At 31.6% G+C, this 26,369-nt stretch overlaps 4 protein-coding genes and 1 pseudogene across 5 annotated transcripts; all 5 read left to right on the top strand.

The window, feature by feature from the left end:
• Nucleotides 1–179: 179 nt before the first annotated feature.
• On the top strand, nucleotides 180–936 carry LOC114177124 (annotated as a pseudogene).
• A 5-nt stretch (nucleotides 937–941) lies between these two features.
• Nucleotides 942–1,571, top strand: LOC114175449. Its single transcript, XM_028060207.1, has one exon. It carries the CDS (start codon nucleotides 942–944, stop codon nucleotides 1,569–1,571), a length of 630 nt encoding a protein of 209 aa, XP_027916008.1.
• A 3,599-nt stretch (nucleotides 1,572–5,170) lies between these two features.
• LOC114175008 (aspartic proteinase CDR1-like) lies at nucleotides 5,171–6,520 on the top strand. Its single transcript, XM_028059762.1, has one exon. It carries the CDS (start codon nucleotides 5,181–5,183, stop codon nucleotides 6,495–6,497), a length of 1,317 nt encoding a protein of 438 aa, XP_027915563.1. The 5' UTR covers nucleotides 5,171–5,180; the 3' UTR covers nucleotides 6,498–6,520.
• Nucleotides 6,521–10,845: 4,325 nt separating this feature from the next.
• Nucleotides 10,846–12,949, top strand: LOC114179289 (probable serine/threonine-protein kinase PIX13). 2 transcript variants are annotated; one of them, XM_028065567.1, is made up of 6 exons: nucleotides 10,846–10,974; nucleotides 11,090–11,376; nucleotides 11,583–11,718; nucleotides 11,811–11,953; nucleotides 12,276–12,399; nucleotides 12,506–12,949. In XM_028065567.1, the coding sequence occupies exons 1-6, from the start codon at nucleotides 10,971–10,973 to the stop codon at nucleotides 12,814–12,816; spliced, it is 1,005 nt and encodes a 334-aa protein (XP_027921368.1). In that variant the 5' UTR covers nucleotides 10,846–10,970; the 3' UTR covers nucleotides 12,817–12,949. The 2 variants fall into 2 exon arrangements, with proteins under 2 accessions (XP_027921368.1, XP_027921367.1); XM_028065566.1 differs by having other exon boundaries at nucleotides 10,847–10,989.
• Nucleotides 12,950–23,777: 10,828 nt separating this feature from the next.
• LOC114175448 (probable aspartic protease At2g35615) lies at nucleotides 23,778–24,820 on the top strand. Its single transcript, XM_028060206.1, has 2 exons — nucleotides 23,778–23,901; nucleotides 24,264–24,820. Exons 1-2 carry the CDS (start codon nucleotides 23,778–23,780, stop codon nucleotides 24,818–24,820), a joined length of 681 nt encoding a protein of 226 aa, XP_027916007.1.
• Nucleotides 24,821–26,369: the final 1,549 nt, after the last annotated feature.

The following is a 26,369-nucleotide window of genomic DNA, read 5'->3' as shown; positions in this document are numbered from 1 at the left end:
GATGGTTATTGCAATTGTTGCATGTAGGTAGTGATTTTGCCAGTGAAATAATTGATCTTGGTGGGCTACAAGTGTCTCAAATATCAACATTCAACAAAGTTTGGAGCACTTATGGCGGAGGACCGAACGATCAAGGTTTCACCATATTTGAACCATCAAGAATACCTCAAGGTTTCTTTATGTTGGGCTGTTACAGCCAACCCAACAACAAGCCACTTTCTGGATGGGTTCTTGTGGCAAAAGATGCGTGCGCAAACACAAGAAACCCCACTTTAAAGAAACCACTTGATTTCACACTTGCATGGAACAGTGCACGTACGAGGATGTCCCAAGATGGTCCTGTCTATGTTTGGCTTCCAACACCACCTGATGGGTATGAAGCTGTAGGCCATGTTGTGACCACCACACCAGGAAAGCCTTCCCTTGACAAAATCAGGTGTGTCAGATTAGACCTCACTGACCATTGTGAGACAAATTCATTGATTTGGGAATCACGCAGCGTCAGAGTTTATGATGTTAGACCAAGAAACATGGGAATTGAAGCTCCTGGTGTTAGAGTAGGCACCTTTGTTGTTCAGAATGGGAGTACCAAATCTCCATCTATTTCTTGTTTGAAAAACACCAAATCTATCTCAAAATACATGCCTAATCTACAACAAATCAAAGCATTACTCAAAGTTTACTCTCCAACTATGTTCTTGCATCCCAGCGACGAATACATGCCATCTTCAGTGGATTGGTTTTTCTCCAATGGTGCTCTACTATATAAGAAAGGGCAAGAGTCAAATCCTGTTCCAATAGCACCAAACGGCACAAACCTGCCTCAGGATCATAACAACGATGGTGCCTATTGGCTAGACCTGCCTGCTGGAGCAGCCAACAAAGAGAGGGTCAAGACAGGAAACTTGCAAAGTGCCAAAAGTTATGTACATGTGAAACCAATGCTGGGAGGAACCTTCACTGACATTGCAATGTGGGTCTTCTACCCATTCAATGGCTCTTCAAGAGCAAAAGTTAAGTTTATTTCTTTTCTATTGGGGAAAATCGGTGAACATGTTGGGGACTGGGAGCATGTGACACTAAGGTTAAGCAACTTTAGTGGTGAACTATGGCAGGTCTATTTCTCACAACACAGCAAAGGTACATGGGTTGATTCCTCTCAGATTGAGTTCCAGAGTGGTGGCAACAAACCACTATTCTACTCTTCCTTACATGGCCATTCAACATACCCACATGCTGGCCTTAATCTGCAAGGGGAAGATAACATAGGCATAAGGGATGATACTGTTAAAGGTAACATTTTTATGGATATGGGGACATTTGAATTAGTTTCTGCTAAATATTTGGGTTCTGCGGTTATAGAGCCTCCATGGCTGAATTATTTCGGAGACTGGGGTCCTAAAATTGATTATAACAAAAATGCTGAGCTGAAGAAGATTCAGAAGTTCGTTCCTAAGAATAAAAATTGTGCTTTGGAGAAGATTTTGAGGAGTTTGCCATGTGAGGTGCTGGGAGAGGAAAGCCCCACTGGACCAAAGGTCAAGAATGATTGGTGTGGAGATGAAATTTGAAAATTTTACAGTAACGTTACATTGGGTCAATTGAGTAAGTTAGATTGAATAGGAATTTTTACTCTCTTTTACTGTGATTTAACTTTCTCACATGTTGTGTTATAAATACAGTCGCTGTGTATATACTGATACAGTTTTGTAAAATAGATTTTGTTGTCATAATAGATTTTCTTTTTCTTTTTCTCTGGTCATAGCTTTCTGAGCTCTCTTTTCTTTGAATAATTTGCCGTCATCATGGTCTGATTAGTAAAAACGTAGTTCGATTTGATTTATATTAATATTGATAATAGTGTCGAAGGGCCCTGAATTGGAAAAACAAAATAAAAGATTGAAAGAAATAGGCTATAACTTCTAGGTGAACATAACCTTGTCAATTCTAGGTGGTTTCTCGTTTTCATATATGATTAGATTTTAGAGTCTCGTAAGAAAAAAAAAAGAACGAAAGATAATTTTTTTATAGAATATATATATAATATATATATATATATAATATTTATAGAACGGCTAAAAGATTAAAAGATATTTTTTGTTGACTTAGTTTTTTATTTTTAATTACAACTATTTTGACATGAATCAACTTAAATATAAATTAATTTTAAATTACTTTTTTGATCTCAAGTTTTTGTACACCTAGACTTATAATACAATATATCATATTTGAGTTGTCTTGCAAACACACAACTCACTTAAACAATTTGATCACACTTTAATAATTATAACCAAACATAAATTCAACTTAAATCCTTAAACACCTCTTGAAATCCTCAAACACTCCACATATACCAGATTTTTTAAAAGACCTAAAAGAATGACAAATGATGAATTTACCTTGTTTGTGAAACTAAGTGAATAGGATTATTACTTTGATGCCAAGAGTACTATGAATGTCTAATAATGGGTAAATTTGTTAGAATCTTAAAACGAAGTTAAAAAAATGATTAGTTTTATAGAGATTATGATCTTTATACGACAAATTTTAATTAAATGACTCTACTTATAAACTTGATTTTTTTTAATAAACATAAATAATCAAACTCTATTTTAAAAACCACTTTTATCCTTTAGATATTTTCTAGGTCCTTACATTATTAAGCATTTATCTCTTCATCTTATCCATTTAATTTTTATTTATTCAATCATTTAGGCTTAAACTTTTATAAGAATTATTTAATTATTATATAGTAAAAGTTTGTCCATTTTCAGGTTAAACTAATTTCTTGTAATTACCTTTTGCTTACTAAAAGAAACAATTTTTGTATGTTCATGTAAGAAATGAAAGTAAACTAATTTGTTTTGATTACTTTCGATAGAAAGCACACAAAAGGAATATGGAAAAGAAACCCACTTAATTTGATTTGGAATGAATATATTGGACGTGATTTTGAGTCCTACAGCAGGTACTATAACCACACATCATCATCTTATGTATGCGAAGCAGAGTGCATCATCACCACAGTTGCCATAACATAATATTCATCACAACTTAATGTTATAGAGAATTAGTATTCACCTTTATCATATTTCTATTATTTATTCTTACTACCTAACAATTCCTAAATTACTTTTCATGAACAAAAAGAAAAAAAAAACGAAAAAGTTTACAAAATGGTATTAACGACGTCTAATGAAAATCTATGAAAACGATTCTCTCACCGTTGTTGATCAGACCGTCGTTAAAAGTAATCTATAATGACAACGATTACTAAACCTGTCGTCAATATTACACAATACCATGACGTTTGAAAAGTCGTATTTGAACTCACTATGTGTTTGAAATTGAAATAGAACTCCTATCCACGAACGATGACGATTTTACCCTGATTGTTGTGGATGTTGTCAATTTAACGACGGTTTGGGTCATAATGATGTTGTCAATTGTAGCTTTCTTTTTACGGGTAACTTTGTTTTATCTCTTAACCTGAACCTATAATTCAAAAAACATCCAACAGAATTCGAATCTAAACAAACAGTGACAACAAAGTTCCAATCCAAACAGTTCCAACAAAGTTACAAATAACTTATATGATAAAATAAGTCTAAACTTCTAAGTCTCACTAAACCTAACTCTCACTAACTCTAGATAAAAAGTACTTCGCCCACACTTTTTGAACATAAGCTATTGTTCCTGAATCCATTGGATTTGGGTCATTAAATTTCTGCAAAAGTGTAGAAAAAGTTAATAGCAATATATATGTAAATAAGTTCAAGTTAAAATTAGTACATGAAATAAGTTAGTATATTATCGCATCCCAACCACTTTGATAAATGTCTTGAACAATTATTGTCATCCACTGCATCACATAATAGCCCTACTCAAAGCTCTCAGTTTGTTTATTACACTACACTTAGTTATAAATACACATGACAATACTAAAGTCAATGAATGACATATAACATATAAGTACCCGGAGGGAAATCCAAGTGACCCTTTAGTATTGGCAGTCGATCTACCACTCAATATACTTTGTCCATTAAAAACACTAAAGTTAAAATTATCAATTTTAGAAAACATGACATTATATATTCAAGATTAAAGTATAAATGAAGGAATTTATTGAAAAAGACTTACATATCAATTATACTCTTCAAATAGCAGTATGCTCTAGCACTGATACAACAAGTAGTTGCCAGTGACAACTGCAATGAAAATTAGTTTAAATACCTCAAAATTTAATATTACAAAATTTAGACCTTATGAAATGAAAAATAAGGATATAATTACATATATATATATATATATATATATATATATATATATATATATATATATATATATATATATATATATATATATATATATATATATATTCAAAACCTATATATGTAGCTAATTTAGAGATTAATATAGAAACTAATTCATTTTTGTAACCAAAATCTAGATATCTAAATTTTAGTAACTAATTTATTTTGGTAGCTAATTTAAAAAAGACTAATTTAGTAACCAATTATAATTTTTTATTCATAATAGTGATTATTTTAATAACCAATAATTTTTATTTTTTGTTAATTGGTATTTAAATTGATCACTATAATTATTAATATTTATTGGTCACTATAAGAAGTTTTTCTTTGTAGTGATAGTATAATCAAACCAAAAAAAAATCTATAAAAAAAAACTCAAATTATAACCATAATTTTTAAAAGAAAGTAATATCTAATTTAATATTAAGTTGGTTCTTAAAATTATATTTTTATAAATTTAAAAGTAGATAAAGCATGATTTTTTTCGCATTATTCAAAAATAAAAAGAAACATTTCGTTAGTATTTCACACTTTGAAGAATAAAATTTTTAATTTTTTTTCTATTTTCTTTTTATCATGTATGGAATGATACGTTGCTAAAGTTCAATAGGATAAATGAATTTGGAAATACCTTAACACTTAACCATTTATAGTATTTTTATCTTCGTATTTGGAAATACATATATGGCAGAGATATTCTTTATATTATTTTCTCAGCCAAAATATGCTTTAATTTTACAAAGTCAGAGTCACCAAATTCAACACTACTATGGCCCTTTTGGGATTCCAATCTCCTTAATTGTCTTTATAAATTCAGCAGCAAGAGAAGCACAATTTGATCCACCACAGTACTTTACTTCGCCGAAGATGGGTATCAGCCCCAAATCAAAACCCCTTTACTTTGCCCTAACTCTCTTAGGAACCCTTGATTTCTTAATCTTATCTCAAGCCACTACTAATTTTCTCATTCACCGTGATTCTCCTTTATCTCCCTTATACGACCCTTCGATCACCCACTTTGATCGCTTGCACAGTGCTTTCCAACGCTCATTCAAACGCATCAACCATCTCAAAGCTGCTGGTGATAACCTTAGCCATGGCAGCAACCTACAGGCCCCAATGAGACCTGGTGGAGGAGAGTATCTCATGAAGATTCTAATCGGAACACCACCTGTTGAAGTAATTGGCATTGCTGACACAGGCAGTGACCTCATATGGACACAATGTTTGCCATGCATAGAGTGCTACAATCAAACTATCCCTCTCTTTAACCCTAGTCGCTCCAAATCATACCGGACAATGCCATGTCTACCTAGACTTTGTAGCAAAGTACTAGGTTTAGAAAATACACTATGTCCCAATAACAGAACATGTGGATACAGTTATGCTTATGCAGATGGTTCTCACACTGCGGGAGCCCTTGCTTTTGAGACAGTAACCTTAGGCATCAGCAACCCAATTTCTCTTCCGAATGTTGCATTTGGTTGTGCACACGATACCGGTGGCATATTTGATGCGTCAGGGTCAGGCATAATTGGTCTTAGTGGTGGCAACCTTTCACTGATTTCTCAATTGGGTCCCTATTCATCTGGTGGGAAGAAATTCTCCTATTGTCTGATTCCCAATACCATGACGAACGAGAACTCCACCAGCAAGATTAATTTTGGAAACGGCTCTTTGGTTTCTGGTCGTGGAGTCGTTACAACTCCTCTTATTAATGCAGTTCCTGGTGGGTTTTTGGTCACATTGAAGGCCTTGAGTGTAGGAAAAGAGAGGATTGAATTTGCAAGAAAGGGTGATGTTACCAGAGGAAATATGATCATTGATACTGGGACAACGTTTACTCTTTTACCATCTGGTGTTTATAGTGGTTTGGTACGTGCTTTGCGCAAAGTAATTAGGGCTAAAAGGGTGCGTGACCCTAAGGGTGTTTTTGACCTTTGTTATGAAGGCAGTGAGAAAATTATGAAACTCCCCATTATCACATTACACTTTGAGGGAGGGGATGTGAATTTGCAGGCAGTGAATACATTCTCTTGGGTGAGGAAAGATGTTGTATGTTTAACAATGGTTCCAGGGGACCAAGTTGTGTTAGGAAACTTGGCTCAGACCAATTTCTTAGTAGGATATGACCTTCACTCTCTCAATTTGTCCTTTAAGCCCACTGATTGTAGCAAGTTATAAGAAACACTTATTTATGTTTCTTCAACGGGAAATAAATCATATATAATGAATAGTATTATTACAGAACTGACTGTTGGTTTTATGTGATGGGTTGTTTAAAGGGTTTTTAATGAGCATATATTGAAATTAATTTGTATTTAATTTATTTTACTATTCGTTAAAGTTTATACTATCGTTACATTACGTTTCTTTTTTTTTTTTTGAATAACTTTCGGCTAACATAATTCTAATATGTTATGATGTATTTCGAGAAATTTAATAAACATGATTAAATTGTATATATTTTTTAAAAAATAGAATTAAAGAAAAATTAAAGAAAAAAATTGGAGGACCAAATTGATATTTAGAAAAAAAAAATAGGAATCAAATGGACAATTAAACCTAAAATATAAAAGAAAATAATTAAAGAAATTAGATGAGTTATATGTGATTATATAAAGGATTTCTTTGACAAATTTTGTTTATAAGTTAGGTATTAGATGATAAGCTTCTAGTTTATAAGATTTTGGTTGATAATCTAACTTGTTGGAAAATGTCAAATGATATAGAAGGATATAATTACATAAATTTTATTAATAAATGAAATTTGTGTTTATATAGACGAAAAGATTATTATGTAACTATAATAGTTTATCTTTAAAATCTTTAAATTCTTATTAAACTTTAAGTACTTTTATTTACTTTTTAGAAGTTATATAGACTTTTTTTTATCTGAACAAGTAATTTTGTTTAGATGAATTGTGAAATAAGTATTAAGGAAAATTAATTTTTATTTATTTAAAAAATATTATTTATCAATTTGAACTATTGTTAGATTTATTTATTTTCTTACAATTTTAATCCTGTATAACTTTCATCATGTAATGAACATTAATAACTTTAATTTATAATATTAAATAATTTTAATTTGGATTATATAGAATTTAAAAGTAACTCATATAAATATTAATATTAAAAGTAGTATAATAATTTCTTGTCTCTATAAAATTAGAAATAAAAATAAAGAGCAATAAGATAATGTATTAAAATAAAAAGATACTAATAGGAAAAAACTAAATGGGTTTGTAGTCCTACATGAAATTGGAATTCATCATTGTCCAACCTATCATATATTTTGGTTCCTAAATTTATAAATAGAACACCATTTGCCAAGTTAAAAATTTTAACTCAGAGAACGATATAATATTTATTTTTAAATATTTTTCTATCAAATATTATTGTAATAAAAATCAATTTCAATTTCGCATCGATGTTTAAAAAATAAAAAATATGTTTAATCTTTAAATAAATTGTAAACAAAGTAGTTTATAATTTATAAGTTACAAACTTCTAAAGTAAAAAATCTATTCCAAAATATGTACTAAATATTATATATTGGTCAAATTAACTTATAAATTTGTATAATAAGCTAATAACTAATTTATTAATTTTAACAAATGCACTCAAAGTAATTTATAATTTATAAGCCAGTTAAAGTAGTTTATAAATTAAAACATTTAAATAAGTTTTTCAAGTATTTTACTTCATAATTTCGTATTGGTCAAACTATATATATATATATATATATATATATATATATATATATATATATATATATAAGTTATTCAAATAATAACTAATTTATTAATCTTGTATAAGGCGCTCAAAATAGTTGGATTGATAAATTAGTTAAAGTAATTTCTAGCTGAAAAGCTAACTAAAGTAGCTTAGTCTACAAACTATAAGTTTATAAAATAAGTTACTTATTACTTAATCAAACATGTATTGGATTGATCAAAGTATTTTTGTAGTCAAATAAGTTAATAAATAATTTATTAGTATTACCGAATACACTCTGAGTTATAATTCATATTAAATGAAAAACTTGCTAATTTTATTATATATAACATGACATTTTATTTAATAAATTAAATATGAATTTCATTTCTCTATTATTTTTAAATTTTCTTACAATTTTTCAATTTTGATTCAATTTTTTTATTTGGATCATTTTTTAATCAATTAAATTATTTTTATAGTACTTAAATTAATAAGTTAAGACTTTAATATTTAATTGAATTAATAAAAATGAACATAAAATATGAATTTCATTTCTCTATTATTTTTAAATTTTTTACAATTTTTAAATTTTGATTCAATGTTTTTATTTGAATCATTTTTAATTAATTAAATTATTTTTATAGTACTTAAATTAATATGTTAATATTTTAATATTTAATTGAATTAATAAAAATGAACATATATCCAATCAAGTATTATATTTAAATTATGAAAATTTAAGAAAGAAAGTATAAATATTTATCATAAACTGAACGTTATATATCAAGTAATAAATATGAACATTGATTAACATAACTTTTATTAATTAGTACCCGTATGTGCCCAACATTAAAAATAACATGTTTTATACACTTTCTGGTTTTAACCGTTTAAAGAGAGAAAAACCTCATCTACAAAAATATGTTTCATGAAAATACGTTAAAGGATACTTAATTTATTTTAAAAATAAATATTTACTTTTTTGTATTTAAATAGATTTTTATGTTTATAAAAAATGATACTCATTCTTTATAGTAAATGATATTCTTTTCTCTTAGTATTTAAGAAGAATATATTGACTGATTCTTTATAGTAAAATGATTTTCTTTTCTCTTAGTTATTTAAAAATAATATATTGACTAAATTATGCAACTAAAATTTTGAATATAAAAAATAATTTTTTTATAAAATACCGTAAGCATTTCATTGTTACAAGATTAAAAATTGTCTTGTAAAAATTATATTTTAAAATAAAATAAAATAATTATAAAATATATATGATCAAATTTATTAATTTATTTCTCTTTACACATGATTTTAATATAAATATAATCATAAATAAATTAAAAAATATATAATTATTACTTTCTCTATACGCTCCTGTTTAAAAATTATAGTTTGATATCTTTTATATGACGATTTTTCATTTTAATTAAGTCCAAACTTAAATCTAAGATTATATTCACCTGCCTCTTTCGGTTTATTCTCTCTATTTCAACGCTTGTTTTTGCTTTTATGTCTTCTCCTCCAGGAACATCTCATTTTCATTCTCCATTATTGCAAAGTTGCTGATTGTGTCTTGCTCTTACCTGTTAATGTTTGTCTTTAAGACTCTCTATATACCTTTGTTGTTTGTGACGACAACCTCAAATGGTAACTCTTTCCGCATCGAATAATCATCTTTGCCTCAAAACTATCGCGAATCCTTTACCATTTCAATAAAAAGAAGTTAGTTTTGTAATATTTGGTGAGTTCCGTTCAAATTGTTTTGTTTAAACAGGTATCCAGCTGTTCTTTGGTAAATTTTAACTCAAATTATTTTGTTTAAGCAGGTATCCTTCTGATCATTAGTATGTCCTGGTTCAAATTATTTTGTTCAAGCATGTATCCTTATACTCTTTGTGAGTCCTAGCTTAAATTATTTTGTTTATGGACAAAAATAATACCAATATTATAATTTTATGGCTTAAATACATTTTTCGTCCTCATTTTCGTAATGTTTGTTGCGGATAGTTCTCATTTTGACAGAATGTTTAAAATGGTCCTCATTTTTACAGAATGTTTAAAATGATCCTCATTTTCGCAATTCGTGTTTTATTTGATCATTTTTTGTGACGCAATTTAAATCACTAACGGAGCACTGTACATGTGACACTGTTTGTATTACGTTGCATTGGGGTGTGTTACGTGTATTGTACAGTGCTCCGTTACTGATTTTAATGGGCTCGTCGGGCTCGTCCGAGTCGTCGGGCTCATTCGGGTCGTCGGGCCCGTCCATGTCGTCGGGCCCGTCCGTGTTGTCGGGTTTGTCCTGGTTGTCGGGTCCATCCGAGTCGTCGGGCCCGTTCGGGTTGTTGAGACTGTTTGGATCATCGAGCCCGTTCGACCTATTCGGATCGTCGTGCTTATTCGGTTCGTTGGACCTGTCCCACATATAGTAATATATTTTAAAAAATAATATATTTTTCATGTAGAAGATGAAAGCTCATGGGTTGACCCTGACTCACAAGGTTTTGTAGGGCTATTGGTCCAATAGACTTCTTTGTTGGAGACTTTTTTTGAATGTAGACTTTTTTAGTCCTAACCGGCCAGGACCAAACCCTGGGACGGACCAAATTGACACATATGTGTGAAGTGAGAGTTTAATTAAGATGTCAATGTATATGAGGTTATTTTGAACTGAGTTTGTCGTAACTCTTGGACTTGATCGTTGTTGACATACATATGATTGATAAAAGTTCTTAAAGAATATTACTTACCTGGACAAATCTTGATGTACATGTTGAGTAAGCTAATTCAATAGTAACATGAATGCGAAATTATTATCTGATATAAAAAAAGATAGGGATGAACTGCTTCAAATTTAAGTGCCGGCATGGGGCAATTTGGTTGACCAAGTGAGAACGAAGAACAGAGGTTTCTGATTGCCATAACATGGGTCTCTGTTTCTCCGGTGATCCGTCACTTCACTACTCTCAACTTAAACGCCCTCACAATTCAGGCAAGTTATCATATTTCCGGTGCCCTTTGTAAATTCATATCTCTGTTTTCAGGTTCATCATACGATCACGGCAGCAAGGCGGAGTTATCTCGTCCTCTTCCTTTTTCCGGTGGCCAAATTCCGAAATGGCCTGAATTGAACGTATTCAGTTTTGAGGAGCTCAAATCTGCTACAAGTAATTTCAGGTCCGACAGTTTGGTCGGTGAAGGTGGGTTTGGCAGAATTTACAAGGGATGGTTGGATGAAAACACCCTCACCCCCGCCAAACCAGGCTCTGGAGTGGCAGTTGCCATCAAAATGTTAAACCCGGGAAGTCTTCAAGGGTTTCATGAGTGGCAGGTCGCTTTATTTTCATCTCTTTCACTTGCATATTTTAAACTTTGACTTTAAAACACTTGCATGTTGTGATTTTACTTGTTATTTTGCATTTAATTTTATAGTGTAACCAGCAACACGATTAGAGTACTTTCCATGTCATAATTCTTACTTTTTGCACAACTGGAGTAGCTATTGAAAGATGATTTTGTGTTGGTTGGAAAATGCAGTCTGAGGTAAACATTTTAGGAAGGCTTTCTCACCCGAACTTGGTGAGGTTATTGGGTTACTGTTGGGACGAGAATCAGTTTCTTCTCGTGTATGAGTTCATGCCAAAGGGAAGCTTAGACCGTCATCTATACAAAAGTATGAATTGAAGACAATTAAAACAGGTTCAAGAAAGAAAACTTCTCATGACTTTGAGTTTAATTCATATTATTTGTGTTGTTTCTGAGCAGGAGATCATAGGACGGAACCACTTTCTTGGAACACCCGGCTTAAAATAGCTATCGGTGCAGCTCGGGGATTAGTTTTCTTGCACGCTAACGAAAATAATGTCATATTCAGAGATTTCAAGACCTCAAATATACTTCTAGATGGGGTCAGTTATTTTTTGTTAGTTGATTCTGTCGTATGTCGTATTAGAAGCCAAAGCAAATACAGTATCAAGTTGGGATGAATTGGCAGTTATGAATTTGGACCCATGATATCTTTTACTAGCCAAACTCGTTTTTGAGAAAGTTTAACTCCATCTGTTAACATATAACCTGAAAAATGCAATATCTTGATTCTGATTGTCTCTTTCTTAGTGGTGTCAATACTATAGACCCGTTAACTAGTTGAAGAATATTACATGATGTTATGAAATTTGAGTGCTAAATTCCTCATATAACTTTGATAAGCGATTACTTTGTATCGTACAGAATTACAATGCAAAGATATCAGATTTTGGCTTGGCTAAAGTGTGGCCTCCTGAGAAACAATTACATGTAACTACCACGGTCGTCGGCACCCCTGGTTATCTCGATCCAGAATATTTCTTAACAGGTAACTATATCAATGGATTTGTGGAAGATGAAGTTGGGAAGGTAGACTAAAAATAAGGAATAAGCAGAAACTAACAGATGTTTGGATTGTATAACTATTTGAACAGGCCTCGTGGATGGGAAGAGTGATGTGTATGGATTTGGTGTAGTGCTTCTTCAAATATTCACAGGCATGACTGCAATTTGGCCAACAGGGGAGAGCCTGGTACTATGGGCCAAGCCTTATCTCTCTTCCACAGAAAAGTTGAAAAGCATAATAGATGGTGGAATGGAGGGTCAATATTCAGAAAACGAAGCATTAGAAGCAGCACAACTTATTCTAAAATGCATAGACGATGACCCTAAACAACGTCCATCAATGAGACAAGTACTTGAGGGATTAGAAGTCATTGAAACCATCCATGAAAATTTTATATGAACGTTTTCAACACTTTTTCTCTCAATGGAAAGTTGATCAGCTTATGCACATCATGAATACTAATCATATGAGTATTGTTATTTATCATACACTATAAAATTGTGAATTTTTATTGTTATTCTCAAAGGAAAAATATGTTGTTTGACTCCATATGACCCCGTTTGACGATAATTTGACGACTAGTATAAAGATAAAATAATATTAATAAAAATTAACTTTTATATTTATAGAAGAAAAAAAATAATAATAGTGAGGGGTTGTCCAAATACCAGCTTCCTTGTTATCTATTATTTCTTTTTACACCTGGTTTACAAATCCTATCCCGTATTCTCGCCTGCTTTAACTATGAGAGCACACCAGCCCAAACTGTTTGGGGCCTTCTCCCTGCACTTCCAAGAGTTCTTTTGTACCCCCAAAATTGACGCCTATATCCTGGGTGAAAGTGGGTAGGGACACAGTAAATTTCATTTATTGCGTCAACGTCCCTGCACCCCCAAACTTTTACCAAACGGAATACAAAAGCTGTTGCACGATAAAAGTCAAGATGTATAGGAAATGGAATACAAATTCCATTTCAAAACGTTATGAAACGGATTCTGTAACCCGTTTCATTAAAAAAATTGCAATGAGAAAAGTCAACACCCTAATATACTCTAACTAGTGCCCACGACCGCACCACAATCATAAATTTTGTATGACCTTTATTTATTGTCTAAAGGTCTTGATGCATGGCTCACCAAAGAAGAAAAGAAGGAATGCGTAAAAATAACAAACTTTAAGTATATATATGGTCTGCACCGTGAGCATAAAAGCGAAAGAAAAAAAAAATAATTAATTAAGGATGTAAAGTAAACAATATGTATTCACGTGAATGAGAAAGTGATAAGCAAGAAAAGGAAGGTAACGTCAATTTCCGTTTCAGAAACTATAACTTGAAATCTTTTGTAAAACGGATTCTGGCATGCGTTTCAATCATTTACCAAACGAATTACCTAAGTCGTTTCACGAAAAAAAGTCAAATTGTATGGGAAATGGATTACGAATTCCGTTTCGTAAAGTTCAAAAACGGATTCTGTAATCCGTTTCAAAAAAAATTGTAATATTTTTTCTGAAACGGATTACAGAATCCGTTTCTGAACTTTACGAAACGGCATTCGTAATCTGTTTCCCCATACATTATGATTTTTTTGCTTGCTCTTTATGACTCTTTATGACCTTGGCGGCATCGACGCCGTCGACGAAGAGCTTGATTGGGTTAGGAAGACCGGTGAGCCAAAGCTTTGTGATTGAATTGAAGCTTGGAACTTGTAGAAATTGTTAGCTCAAACAGATTGCTTTTCTTACATCTGACATGACCAGTATTGTATTCGGAAACAATTTTTGTATGTGTTTCTGGCTAAAAGCAGCGGATTTGTAGAAGTTTGAATTAAAGTCAACAATTGTTAATTTCTGTATGTATATGTTCAGTTTTGTTCTGAAGAAACTGACATGGCAAGATCGGTGAATATGTTGCATTGATGTAAGGCAATAACTTAATACTTCATTTTTTTTTTCTCAATCAATAATTTTCTGTGAATCAAATCGGTGCCAGCCTTCCAAATCTTTCCTATTTTTTGTCTTCTGTTTCCCCTGCTATGCTGTAAAGTGAAGCATATGTTAACATATGCCAGGGGGTGACTATATTGTACTACCAATATATAAGTGAAGAGGAAGTAAAGAGATCAAACTTGATTGATTGATGATTTTGCATTTCTGTACAATTATGTGAATATGCTTCCAGCTTTATGCAACAATATATTGCCAGAGAGACTGTATACGATGCAGGATAGAGAAATGGTAAAATTGCATGCCTGGGCATTCTCTTCTGATGCATTAACCCCACTAAATGAATATGGATTGCATTGAATTGGATGAGATGAGATTTACTAGCGGTCTTTTCAAAATCTACTCCTCTATATGTATTCAGAGTGAAATAAAGTGATCAATATTTTAGATGTACAAAAAAGTTGATTTGATTTTTTAATGAGGTATTTTATCCTAGGTTTGAAAAATTTTGCTATCTCGTACCATGTAAAAATAAACAGATCTATGGGGTGTAATTTTGCAAATTTTTTTTTGAAACGGATTACAGAATCCGTTTCAGAACTTTACGAAACGGAATTCGTAATCCGTTTCCCATACAATTTGACTTTTTTTAGTGAAACGGCTTAGGTAATCCATTTGGTAAATGATTGAAACGCATGCCAGAATCCATTTTACAAAAGATTTCAAGTTATAGTTTCTGAAACGGAAATTGACGTTACCTTCCTTTTCTTGCTTATCACTTTCTCATTCACGTGAATACATATTGTTTACTTTACATCCTTAGTTAATTTTTTTTTTCTTTCGCTTTTATGCTCATGGTGCAGACCATATATATACTTAAAGTTTGTTATTTTTACGCATTCCTTTTTTTCTTCTTTGGTGAGCCATGCATCAAGACCTTTAGACAATAAATAAAGGTCATACAAAATTTATGATTGTGGTGGGGTCGTGGGCACTAGTTAGAGTATATTAGGGTGTTGACTTTTCTCATTGTAATTTTTTTAATGAAACGGATTACAGAATCCGTTTCATAACGTTTTGAAACGGAATTTGTATTCTGTTTCCTATACATCTTGACTTTTATCGTGCAACAGCTTTTGTATTCCGTTTGGTAAAAATTTGGGGGGTGCAGGGACGTTGACGCAGTAAATGAAATTTACTGCGTCCTTACCCACTTTCACCCAGGATATAAGCATCAATTTTGGGAATACAGAAGAACTCTTGGAGGTGTAGGGAGAAGGCCCAACTGTTTTTTTATTCTCTTTGCCCAAATTACTATTTTAAATTCCATATTTTATAAATAAAAAACTATTTTTTTCCTCTAGTTCTGAATTAACCCAGCTACATTTTAAACACGTGATTAATTAAACTGAAGCCTAAGCCTACACTATATACAATTATTCCCTTTAAACTATTTTACACACTTGAATTCATAATTATACTAAATATAAAATACAATTCTATTCTTGTAATTATATAAAAAATATTTTATGAAGAAGGCTTTCTTAATATTTTTCGATTTCATATTAATTAACGTATGTAAATGGATAAATTGTATGATAAATGATATTTTATATACTTAATATTATTTCAAATAATGAGTGTGCATTGTTTTAAATTCAATTATATATTTAACAATATTACTCTGAATTATTATTGTTAATAATTATATTTTTAATGTAAGAGAACCGAAAAGTAAGATATAATATCTACGTAAATGTATAAAGAAATATGCATTTGCTACATTTAATAATTATTAATAAACGTGAAGTTATTTTGGATGATATAATTAAATAATATATTTAATATACTTTTTTTAACATAATTTATATATATATATATATATATATATATATATATATATATATATATATATATATATATATATATATATATATATATATTAAATGTATTATTAGTATATATTAAATTTCAATTGATAAATTAAAAAATATGACCATTTTAACATCTATCCAGGAAAAATATTAAATAGTTTATTGTTTTATTATTTTCAAAATTACTAGTATTTGGAACATATTTTGAAATAGATCTTTCAAAAGGTAATTAAAAAATATAATTGAATACTATTTAATATATGCTCAATTTATTTATTGCAATAGTTTGTAAACATCTTATAACTATCATGATTAATGTAGTTAAATATAATAATTTTGAAATATCTAAATTTAAGTTTATAAAAAATTAATTATATTTTATCTTCTAAAATACATTTACTAAAATCATTTATAAAAATATATGTTGTAAAAAATCATTTTGAAAATTTTAGAAAATCAAAATTAGGATAAAGTCTCGTTGCTGACATATTCAGGTGTGCATACCTAATTCATTTTATAACGCATAGGATCAACTGAAAACTAATTTGGAATGAATACATATATCTCAAATAGTTGTCAATTGATGATAGAATGCACTAGTGCAGTGAAGGCTTTTGGCCTCGGTTATTTTCGTGATTCTGCCTCGATTTTAGAATCGAGGCATATTGGGGTGAGGCCAAAAGGCACTCTCCTTTTGGCCTCAGTTATCACTCAAGGCCATAAAATCTCTTTTTTACCTCGGTTATGGCATGAACCGAGGCCATATTGCACAATTCTTGGCGACGGCGTTTCGTTTCGATTCGAATGCAATTAGGGTTTCAAGGTATTCCAGTGAGGGAGATATTCCAGTGCACAAACAACACCAATAACTATGTTCAATCTTTGCATGAATGTCAATGTCTTTTTCTGAAATTGCAAGTTGATTATAGATGGCAGTTATCATCTTTAAATTCTGAACCCCTTTCAGTAGTTGATGTAGAAGTTTTCCATTTTTGATCATTCAGTGGGAAAATGGTGAAGGAGGCATGTCGTCCTCCGCTTCTGCGGACCTCACGTGGACGCCTTCAGAAGCTTCCGTTGAGATTCAATGACTCGGTTCTAGAGGCGGACAAAGGAATCTAGCTTTTCTTTTAAGATGATGCAACGGAGCCAGGTAAGGTTGCCGCTCACAAAGGCGGCGAAGGTGACTGCGGGGTTGACGTAGCCACCGAAAACGTTTGTGCTGACAGAGACGGCGACGACGAGGGCGAAGGCGTTGGCAACGGCGACGGTGAGGAGAGCGGTGGGCGCGTTGATGGTGAGGGTTTTTACGGTGGAGTCGGAGGCAGCGAAGACGAAGATGAGTGTCGAGATGAAAGAGTTACAGAGGCGCGGGGAATAAGAAGGGGATTCGCGAAATTGAAACCCTAAATAAACCCTATGGCTTCGGTTCCTTTAACAACCGAAGCCATATACCCCTTTTTGGCACCGGGTCTTGTTGGACCGAGGCATATAGTTCTCTTTGGCACCAGTTTTGGGCGAACCGAGGCCTATAGCTCTCTTTGGCTTTGGGTGTTAGCTGAACCGAGGCATAAAACTTGGCTGAAATTGCAAAAACGCCACCGCGCCATTATATGCTTCGGTTCCTGGCTAACCGAGGCATATAAGGCGAGGTAAAAAGGAAATTCTGCACTAGTGATGGACTCAAAGAAAATGAATTGAGATATAATAAAATTAAAAGAACATTTATTTCAAGATTGAATTGTAATAAACTGGAATTGTCCTATAACTTACTAACTTATATGGAATATTTAACACTCTCACAAAACTATAGAACCTTTTAAAATACAAATTAAACAAATAAAAAAATATATGTATATAAATTCAAATGTTTAAAAAAATTAATAAACCTCAATATTTTGAATATGTTAGCACCTTTATCTGTTAAGATATCTCAAATATTCTATTAGCAAATATTATGTAATCAAATATTGTATTAATTATAATTTAGGATTATTACCTTTATGAGCAAATGTGTGCAACTGTCATTCATTTAATACATGAGAAATTATAACACTCTTATATATATATATATATATATATATATATATATATATATATATATATATATATATATAGTACACTATTCTTTGAAATAATACATCAGAATTATTCTTTAAATCATTTTTATATGGTATCAGAGCCAAACACCGACATCCCTTGCTAATTTAGGATATTAAATAATTTAGGATTATTACCTTTACGATGCTTTTTTATTTTAATATTTCGGATGGCTTCTTTCGATAAAAATCAATCATAGAAACATGATTTTGGGACTTCCATTGCTACCTACTCCCAAGAGTCATAGTTCGACTGTTGTCGGATTTGTGACCAAGTCAGGTATATCTAACTCTGCTCTTAATCTTTCAGTTGTTACCAGGGGTGGTGATTGGATAATTTATTCAAGTGCTACTGATCATATGACTTGTGATCCACATAAATTTATTAATTTTTACCCTAATTGTTCTAAAACTGCTATTGTTAATGCTAACGGGGTCTCATCTCCTATTGAAAGTGTAGGTACTATATCCCTCTCACCCTCCTTATCAATTCCTTGTGTTGCCTTATTTTACCCAACCCATTCTTTATTTCATATTCATTCTAAGGAGAAGATTGGCAGTGGTAGAGAGAGAAGGACGATATTATCTTGAAAATGTCTCACAACAAACCCATAAAGGAATATTCATTGGCTTGTCTTGCAAATGAATACATACAAGATAAAAACAAAAAGGAAATTTGGTTATGGCATAGAAGATTGGGGCATCTCTCTTTTGGTTATCTAAAAAAATTATTTCCATCACTATTTCATAAATGCAATATCTTTGATTTTATTTGTGAAACTTGTGTAATGGCAAAAATTCATTATGATGTGTTTCCTTTAAGCAAAAAAAAAAAAAAAGACAGATTCCTTTTTCATTAATCCACACAGATGTTTGGGCCCTACCCCACAATCTACACATAATGGAAAAACATGGTTTATCAGTGTTGTTGATGATTGTACTCGGGTAACTTGAGTGTATTTGCTTAAACATAAAAGTGATGTGTATAATGTGTTTCGTTCCTTTCATCATATGATAGTTACTCAATTTAACATACATATTAAGGTCGTTCGATCAGACAATGGAGGGGAATATTTTTAAGACTGATCAGTTAATCGAGTTCATAAACTCCAAAGGCATCTTACATCAAACTATATGTCCTTATTCACCACAACAAAATGGGGGTGGATGAGAGAAAAAATAGACATATATTATAGGTGACAGTATCACTTTTGATAGATGGTAATGTCTCATCTCATTTATGGGGTGAGGCTATGAGATCGGCTGTTTATTTGATTAATTAAACATATTCTAATGTGCTTAACTTTTGAAGGCCTTTAGATATGTTGTCTGATCATTGTATCCTTCCTTCTATGGTCTTTTTACCACCTCATATTTTTGGATGTGTTATATATGTTCACTTACACCCACATCAACACACAAAACTTAAAGAACGAGCTTTAAAATGTGTTTTTGTTGGGTATGGATCAACTCAAAAAGGTTATCGTGCTTACCATCCACAATCAAAGAAATTTTATATCTCTATGGATGTGACATTTAATGAGTATAGTTTTTTTATGATGATTTTACACTTCAGGGCGACAATGAAAGTGAAGTGCATAATCACGATGTTAGTATGTTTGATATCCCATATATAAAAGGAAAATGATTTTTTGACTACTAAATTTTGACAACTTTCTCTTACAACCTTAGGTGTCATTTTCTGATTGGTTTCCATTTTTCCATTTTCTCTTTCTCAATATTCCAAAACTACTTAAGAGATACACCTCATGTTGTAAGAGAAAGTTGTCAAAATTTGGTAGTCAAAATATGATTGTCCTATATAAAATTACACTATAAAGATAAATTATCATGTGATGATCATTCTCCAGGAAAAAATGAGTAGTTAATATATTAATAGTGACAGAATTTGGACAAAAATTTTAGGAGGACAAATTATATTTTTGATATATAATATTATTTTTTCTAATTAAAAAAATCCTTTAATCATTTTCTCTACTCAAAACTAGCACAAATCCAAAAAAATATGACAATAATATATATATATATATATATATATATATATATGAAAGTGAAATATAATGTAATTAAAAGTAATATATTAAAAAAATAAATATTACCTTTAGTAAGAGTATGCATGTTGAATGACTTAAAATATTCAACAATTGAATCAGAAGGGATAATTTTCTAGATACATTTGATATGAACCTCATTTTAGATAAACCCTTCATACCTCATCATTCTCCTAATATTGAATATTTGATAATATTATGCATCATTTATCGTAATTTTTTATTATTTTATAAAATTAATTAAAATTAATATTAAAGTAGTAAGAAGATGCACTAGTGCAGAATTTCCTTTTTACCTCGCCTTATATGCCTCGGTTGGCCAGGAACCGAAGCATATAATGGCGCGGTGGCATTTTTGCAATTTCAGCCAAGTTTTATGCCTCGGTTCAGCTAACACCCGAAGCCAAAGACAGCTATAGGCCTCGGTTCGCGTAAAACCGGTGCCAAAGAGTGTTATAGGCCTCGGTCCAACAAGACCCGAAGCCAAAAAGGGTCTGCATTTTAAAAAAACTGAAGTAGTCATTAGGTGTTTGGCCTCGGTCCAACAAGACCCGGTGCCAAAAAGGGGTATATGGCTTCGGTTGTTAGAGGAACCGAAGCCATAGAGTTTATTTAGGGTTTCAATTTCGCCAACCCTTCTACTTCCCCGCGCCGCGAATCTGCAACTCCTTCCTCCCTCTCTTCCCGCAACTCCTTCCTCCTTCTCTTCCCGCAACTCCTTCCTCCCTCTCTTCCCGCAACTGAACCTCGACGAGAGATTTCTTGGAGGCGCACAATGAGGCGAGGGCGGCGGTGGGCATTGAGCCGCTGCAGTGGAGCGAGCAGGTGGTGCAGTGGAGCCGCTGCAGTGGAGCGAGCAAACCAGCTTTGGGCGCACGGCGGTGATGGCGCGCATGGTGGTGGAGGAGTGGGTGAAGCAAAAGCGACGTGCGTGAAAGCGATTGCGAAACCTGCGACCACCTCTACCAGATCTGTGATTCTAAAACCTGCAAATCAAAAAACCAAATCTGTAAACATTGTCGCGACCCCTGCAGATTCACAAACCACCATTGACAATCGCTGTTGCGGACGAGAACACCTCCATTGCGCGGCTGAGCCACCGTTGACACAATGGCTTCGGTTCACAGTAGAAACGAGGTAGAAGAGTAGTTCTATGGCTTCGGTTCACACCCGAGGCCAAAAGCCATCCCTTTTGGCCTCACCCTAATATGCCTCGGTTCTAGAACCGGGGCAGAATATCAAAAACAACCGGGGCCAAAAGCCCTTCCTGCACTGGTGATGGATGGTACAAGATTATAACTGTTACCTGGTGGGATGGGATGGGGATGAGACAAAAGTTTTATATCCGTTGGATTTAGATATGGGTATGAGGATGAATTTTTTCTACGGGAATGAGTATGGATAGCGAAACCCGCCCTGTCTCATCCCGTTGTCATCCCTTATTATGATTGTATGATCTTTAACAGATAGAGATATGATAGAGATATGCCTATAACATAAAAGTTACATACAAAAGGAAAACATCTTACTTCGGAAAAAATGGGTAAAAAATCAACTTAGTCAAAAGAAGAAATTATTTTGTTCAAAATGTTCATTAGCTCGTCAATATCGCCTTAGTGAAATTTGATTTAAAAAATAATAAGAGATTGACGGTAAAAATTGAAATATAAAGAAGAGGTAAGAAAGTGATAAAGGTAGAGAAAAGAGAAACCAAATAAAGAAAAACAAAAAAATAACAAAAGAGGATGAAAACCTGATCTTCAAATTTGAAAAAAATGGTTTTTTAAACTAAATTAATTTAAATAATAAAATAATATATAAATATATTTTTAAAATATATATAAAAAATTCCCTCTGTCCTTTAAAAGGATAGTCTCTTATATTAACTTATGTATTTAGTATGATTTAAAATTGGCTTAATTATGTTTTAAGTCATTAACAAATTTTGGAACTTTCAATTGAGTTCTTGATAAACTTTTGTGATCTAGTGAGTATTCAATAAATTTATTCTTTTTTTCAATTAAGTGGAGGATGTGTTATTATTTTTTCAAGTTATCTTCATTAGTAGTCGCCACATGTTATATTTTTATAATTTTACATTTTTATGAAATTATGAAGATACTGAAAAAATTATCAAATTGTAAATGTTTTAATTTTAATTTTTTGTGTAATTTTATAATTTTATATTTCATAATTGTGTACTTAAATGTTTAATATTTTTATAATTTACATTTATTTATTTTGAAATTTATAATTTTAATTATCATGTTTAATTTCTTTAAATAATATTTATGAAGAAATAACAATTTTTTAAATAGTGATCCTTAGACAATTATACTTTTATTATTTTAATTTAAAATTATAATTTTATTATTTGAATAAAAGTTAAAAATATATTATTATTTTTTATTTCACAAAATCATTATTTTATAATTATATAATTTTAAATTAAAATATTAAAATTATGAAATTATAGAAATATGACATGTAACGACAAATCAGTAAGGTTACTTGATAAGATAATAACCACGTCACCTATCTAACCTCCACATTACCAGTAAACATAAAAAAGTTAATAACAGGAACTTAATTGACGAAAATAAAAAAGATTTACTGAGTACTCAATAGATTATAGAAATTTATCAGAGATTTCCAAATTTATTATTCTCTAATTGTAGTTTATAGAGTAGATGTATATTCACCATCATTAATATGGATTCACATCAACTTTAACTTTTAATTTTAATAAAAAAAATAATTTTGTGAATTGTCGATGAATTTATAATTAATAACTTTGTAACAGCATTAAGGAAATTACAATAGTCATTAATGACATTGTCTTTATAAATTGAGCTTTCAAGTTATCCCATTTCATCTGAATTCATTGCGAAGATAATAAGATGGCCATGAGCCCTAAATCACAATATTCCCTTTGCTTTGCCCTAAGTCTCTTAGGAATCATTAATTTCTTCATCTTCTCTGAAGCCACAACTCTTCAACTCATTCACCGTGATTCCCCTTTGTCACCCGTCTACGACCCTGATAGATAAGTTATATATATTTTTCATATATGATATGGGTTATGGTCATGGTCATCGAGATTGTGGTTCTATATGGTTATATGACATTAGACACCACTTTAAATATTAGTCTTATATATATAAAACCTTAGACATCACTTTAACTCCAAAACCTTAAGACAATATTGCTATGGGTCTTTATTTTTATATAGTGTTTAACTTTGTCTATTATATCAACGTGGGACTTTCACTCACCCACCAGATCGCTTGCGCAATGCTTTGCACCACTCAGTAGACGGCGTCAACTTTTTCAAACACGCTAACCGTAGCCATGGCCAAACAAAAGCCTCTATGCAAACCAACGGCGCAACCTACTACATGAAATATTCCATCGGAACTCCACCGTTTGAGGTTGTCGGCTATGCTGACACAGGCAGTGACCTCATATGGACACAGTGCCAGCCATGCATACGATGTTACAAGCAAAACACTCCTATCTTTGATCCTCGCAAGTCCAAATCATACCACACATTACCATGCAATTCCTCATTTTGCAGCTCAAAAAATGTAGAATCTCCACGATGTAGCCCTAGGGCACATGTCAGTATTATTACGATTATTTTGATCATTCTCACACTGCGGGAAACCTTGCCACTGAAACCATAACCATAGGCGACGGAAACGAAAATCCTATTACTTCTTCGAAAATTGTATTTGGGTGTGCACACGACAGTGCTGGCACATTCCCGCCGGTTGGGTGAGGCATCATTGGTCTTGGTCTTGGCAAGCTTTCACTACTTTCTCAACTTGGTATCAGAAAATTATCTTATTGTCTAGCTCCCAATGTCGGGAACAACACCAGCAAGATTGTTTTGGGTGAAGATGCGGTGGTTTCTGGTGCTGAAGTGGTTCGAACTCCTTTGGCAACAAATTCTTTCGTATACAGAATCACATTGGAGGCTTTAAGTGTAGGGGATCAAAAGAGGATTGAATTTGAAAAGCAAGAGGATGTAACTGAGGGAAATGTGCGTATTGATTCTGGAACCACGTTCACTTTTCTGCCACCAGCACTTTATAATGGTTTGGTATCTGCTTTGGACAAGACAATAAGGCATCCAAAGGTGGCTGACCCCCATGGTGTTTTGAAACATTGTTATGAGATTGGTGAACCAGATAAAATCGTATTTCCCTTTATCACAGCACATTTTAAGGGAGGGGATGTGAAGTTAAAGGCAATTAATACATTCTATTGGGTGGCTGATCATGTGGTGTGTTTGTCGATGCTTCCCGGTGAAGAGGGTTTCTTTGGAAACATAGCTCAACTCAATTTCTGGGTTGGATATGATCTCCAGGCTGGTACTGTGTCCTTTAAGCCTGCTGATTGTTCCTTGTGAGTTCAGTCATCCTTTGTCATGAAAATGTACAAATTGGATTACCTGCAAATTACTCAACCTAAAATATATTATAAAAGATAAAGTATATTATCATTATTTCTCGTAATTAATGTTACTAATCAATTTACAATTTAATTTGTTGGGAATTCAAGTATAAGTTTAAGTCTTATATTAAAAAAAATAAGAAAATTGAACACTTATAAATTCATTTTCTTAAAATTTTTAGTTGAAAGTAGTGTCAATCACTAATTATAAATTTTTTATTTATAATAATGACTAATATAAAAATCAATAATTTTTAATTTATAAATTTGTATATAAATTAGTCAACAAGTGACCTATTGTTCTTTGTCTCTATTATTTAAAAATTTATTTTAATGCATTAACATATTATACTAATTATATATAGTTTTTTTAATTATTAGCTGATGTATAGTTAAAATTATACTAACATAGGTATGTCTAAAACTATTAGTATACTGATTATATATATACTAACACGCAATTATTATTGTTATACTAATTATAACAATGCGCATGATAAAAATTATTACTGTATTAATTATTAGTACTACTAATAATAAATAAATACACAAAATTTCTTATTTATGACATTCGAGTAAAATGGTTAGATCATTACTCTTCATTAAATAAATTCTATCAATACCAAGAAACAAATATTAGCCAAATTTATTCCGTTGAACTTCGCAATATTATCTTTATCGAGCTTTTCTATTCTCTCCATTTCTTTTCAACCTTATAGCTCATTTCCTATTCACCTAATACTATTATAGATTTCGATAAAACCATTAAGTGTTGATGAAAAATGTGCAAAGATTGTTAAGCCATCTAAATTTGTGAGCCATGGAAGGGATAAATAAGAAGGAAAAACAATTAACAAAATGCCACAAGAATAAAAAATCTTTGAACAATACATAAGAGAAAATAAAAGTTGGAGGAATTGTTGCTTAGGTTATATCATAAGTTTCTAATATTTAGAGTAAAAAGGAGGGAGTGAGGGGGAAATAGTGAAGTGTAGAATTGAAGAACTTTTTTTTAGAAAAGTAGAGTAAGTTCTGTGGATGAAAAGCATTATATATGAGGAAGGAATTAATTAGAGGAGTGCTCATTAAAAAAAAAGGTACTTTTTTACGTCTATTATTTTTTAGCAGTTTAATAAACTGTTAAAGATATTTTTAATTTTGTTCGTCATAAAAAATTTAAAATTATTTCTCTTTTAGTGCGGCCCTATTCATTTCTCTCAGGCGGTGGTGTGATTGCTTGGTTTGAAATGGCAAAAGGGTGAACCATTAAATACTCTTCTCCTTATATTCGTGTCATTATTAGTCTGTTATTTAAAAATCATAAGATGAAACTTCAATTAACCTAGAATTGCTTAATCTGCAAAAATTGGTTGACATGCATGGAGGTTATTTCAGAATCTGTAATTCAGTTGCATTTGCTTTACAGTTAATGTTTATTTAAGTTTTTTTCTTTTTTGTCGGCAATGGCTATTTAAGTTAATAATAAGGTTTTAAATAGTGAATGA

The sequence above is a fragment of the Vigna unguiculata genome, chromosome 3 (genome assembly GCF_004118075.2).
Source record: "Vigna unguiculata cultivar IT97K-499-35 chromosome 3, ASM411807v1, whole genome shotgun sequence".
Classification (NCBI taxonomy): domain Eukaryota; kingdom Viridiplantae; phylum Streptophyta; class Magnoliopsida; order Fabales; family Fabaceae; genus Vigna; species Vigna unguiculata.
This window is presented reverse-complemented; position numbering and strand designations above follow the sequence as displayed.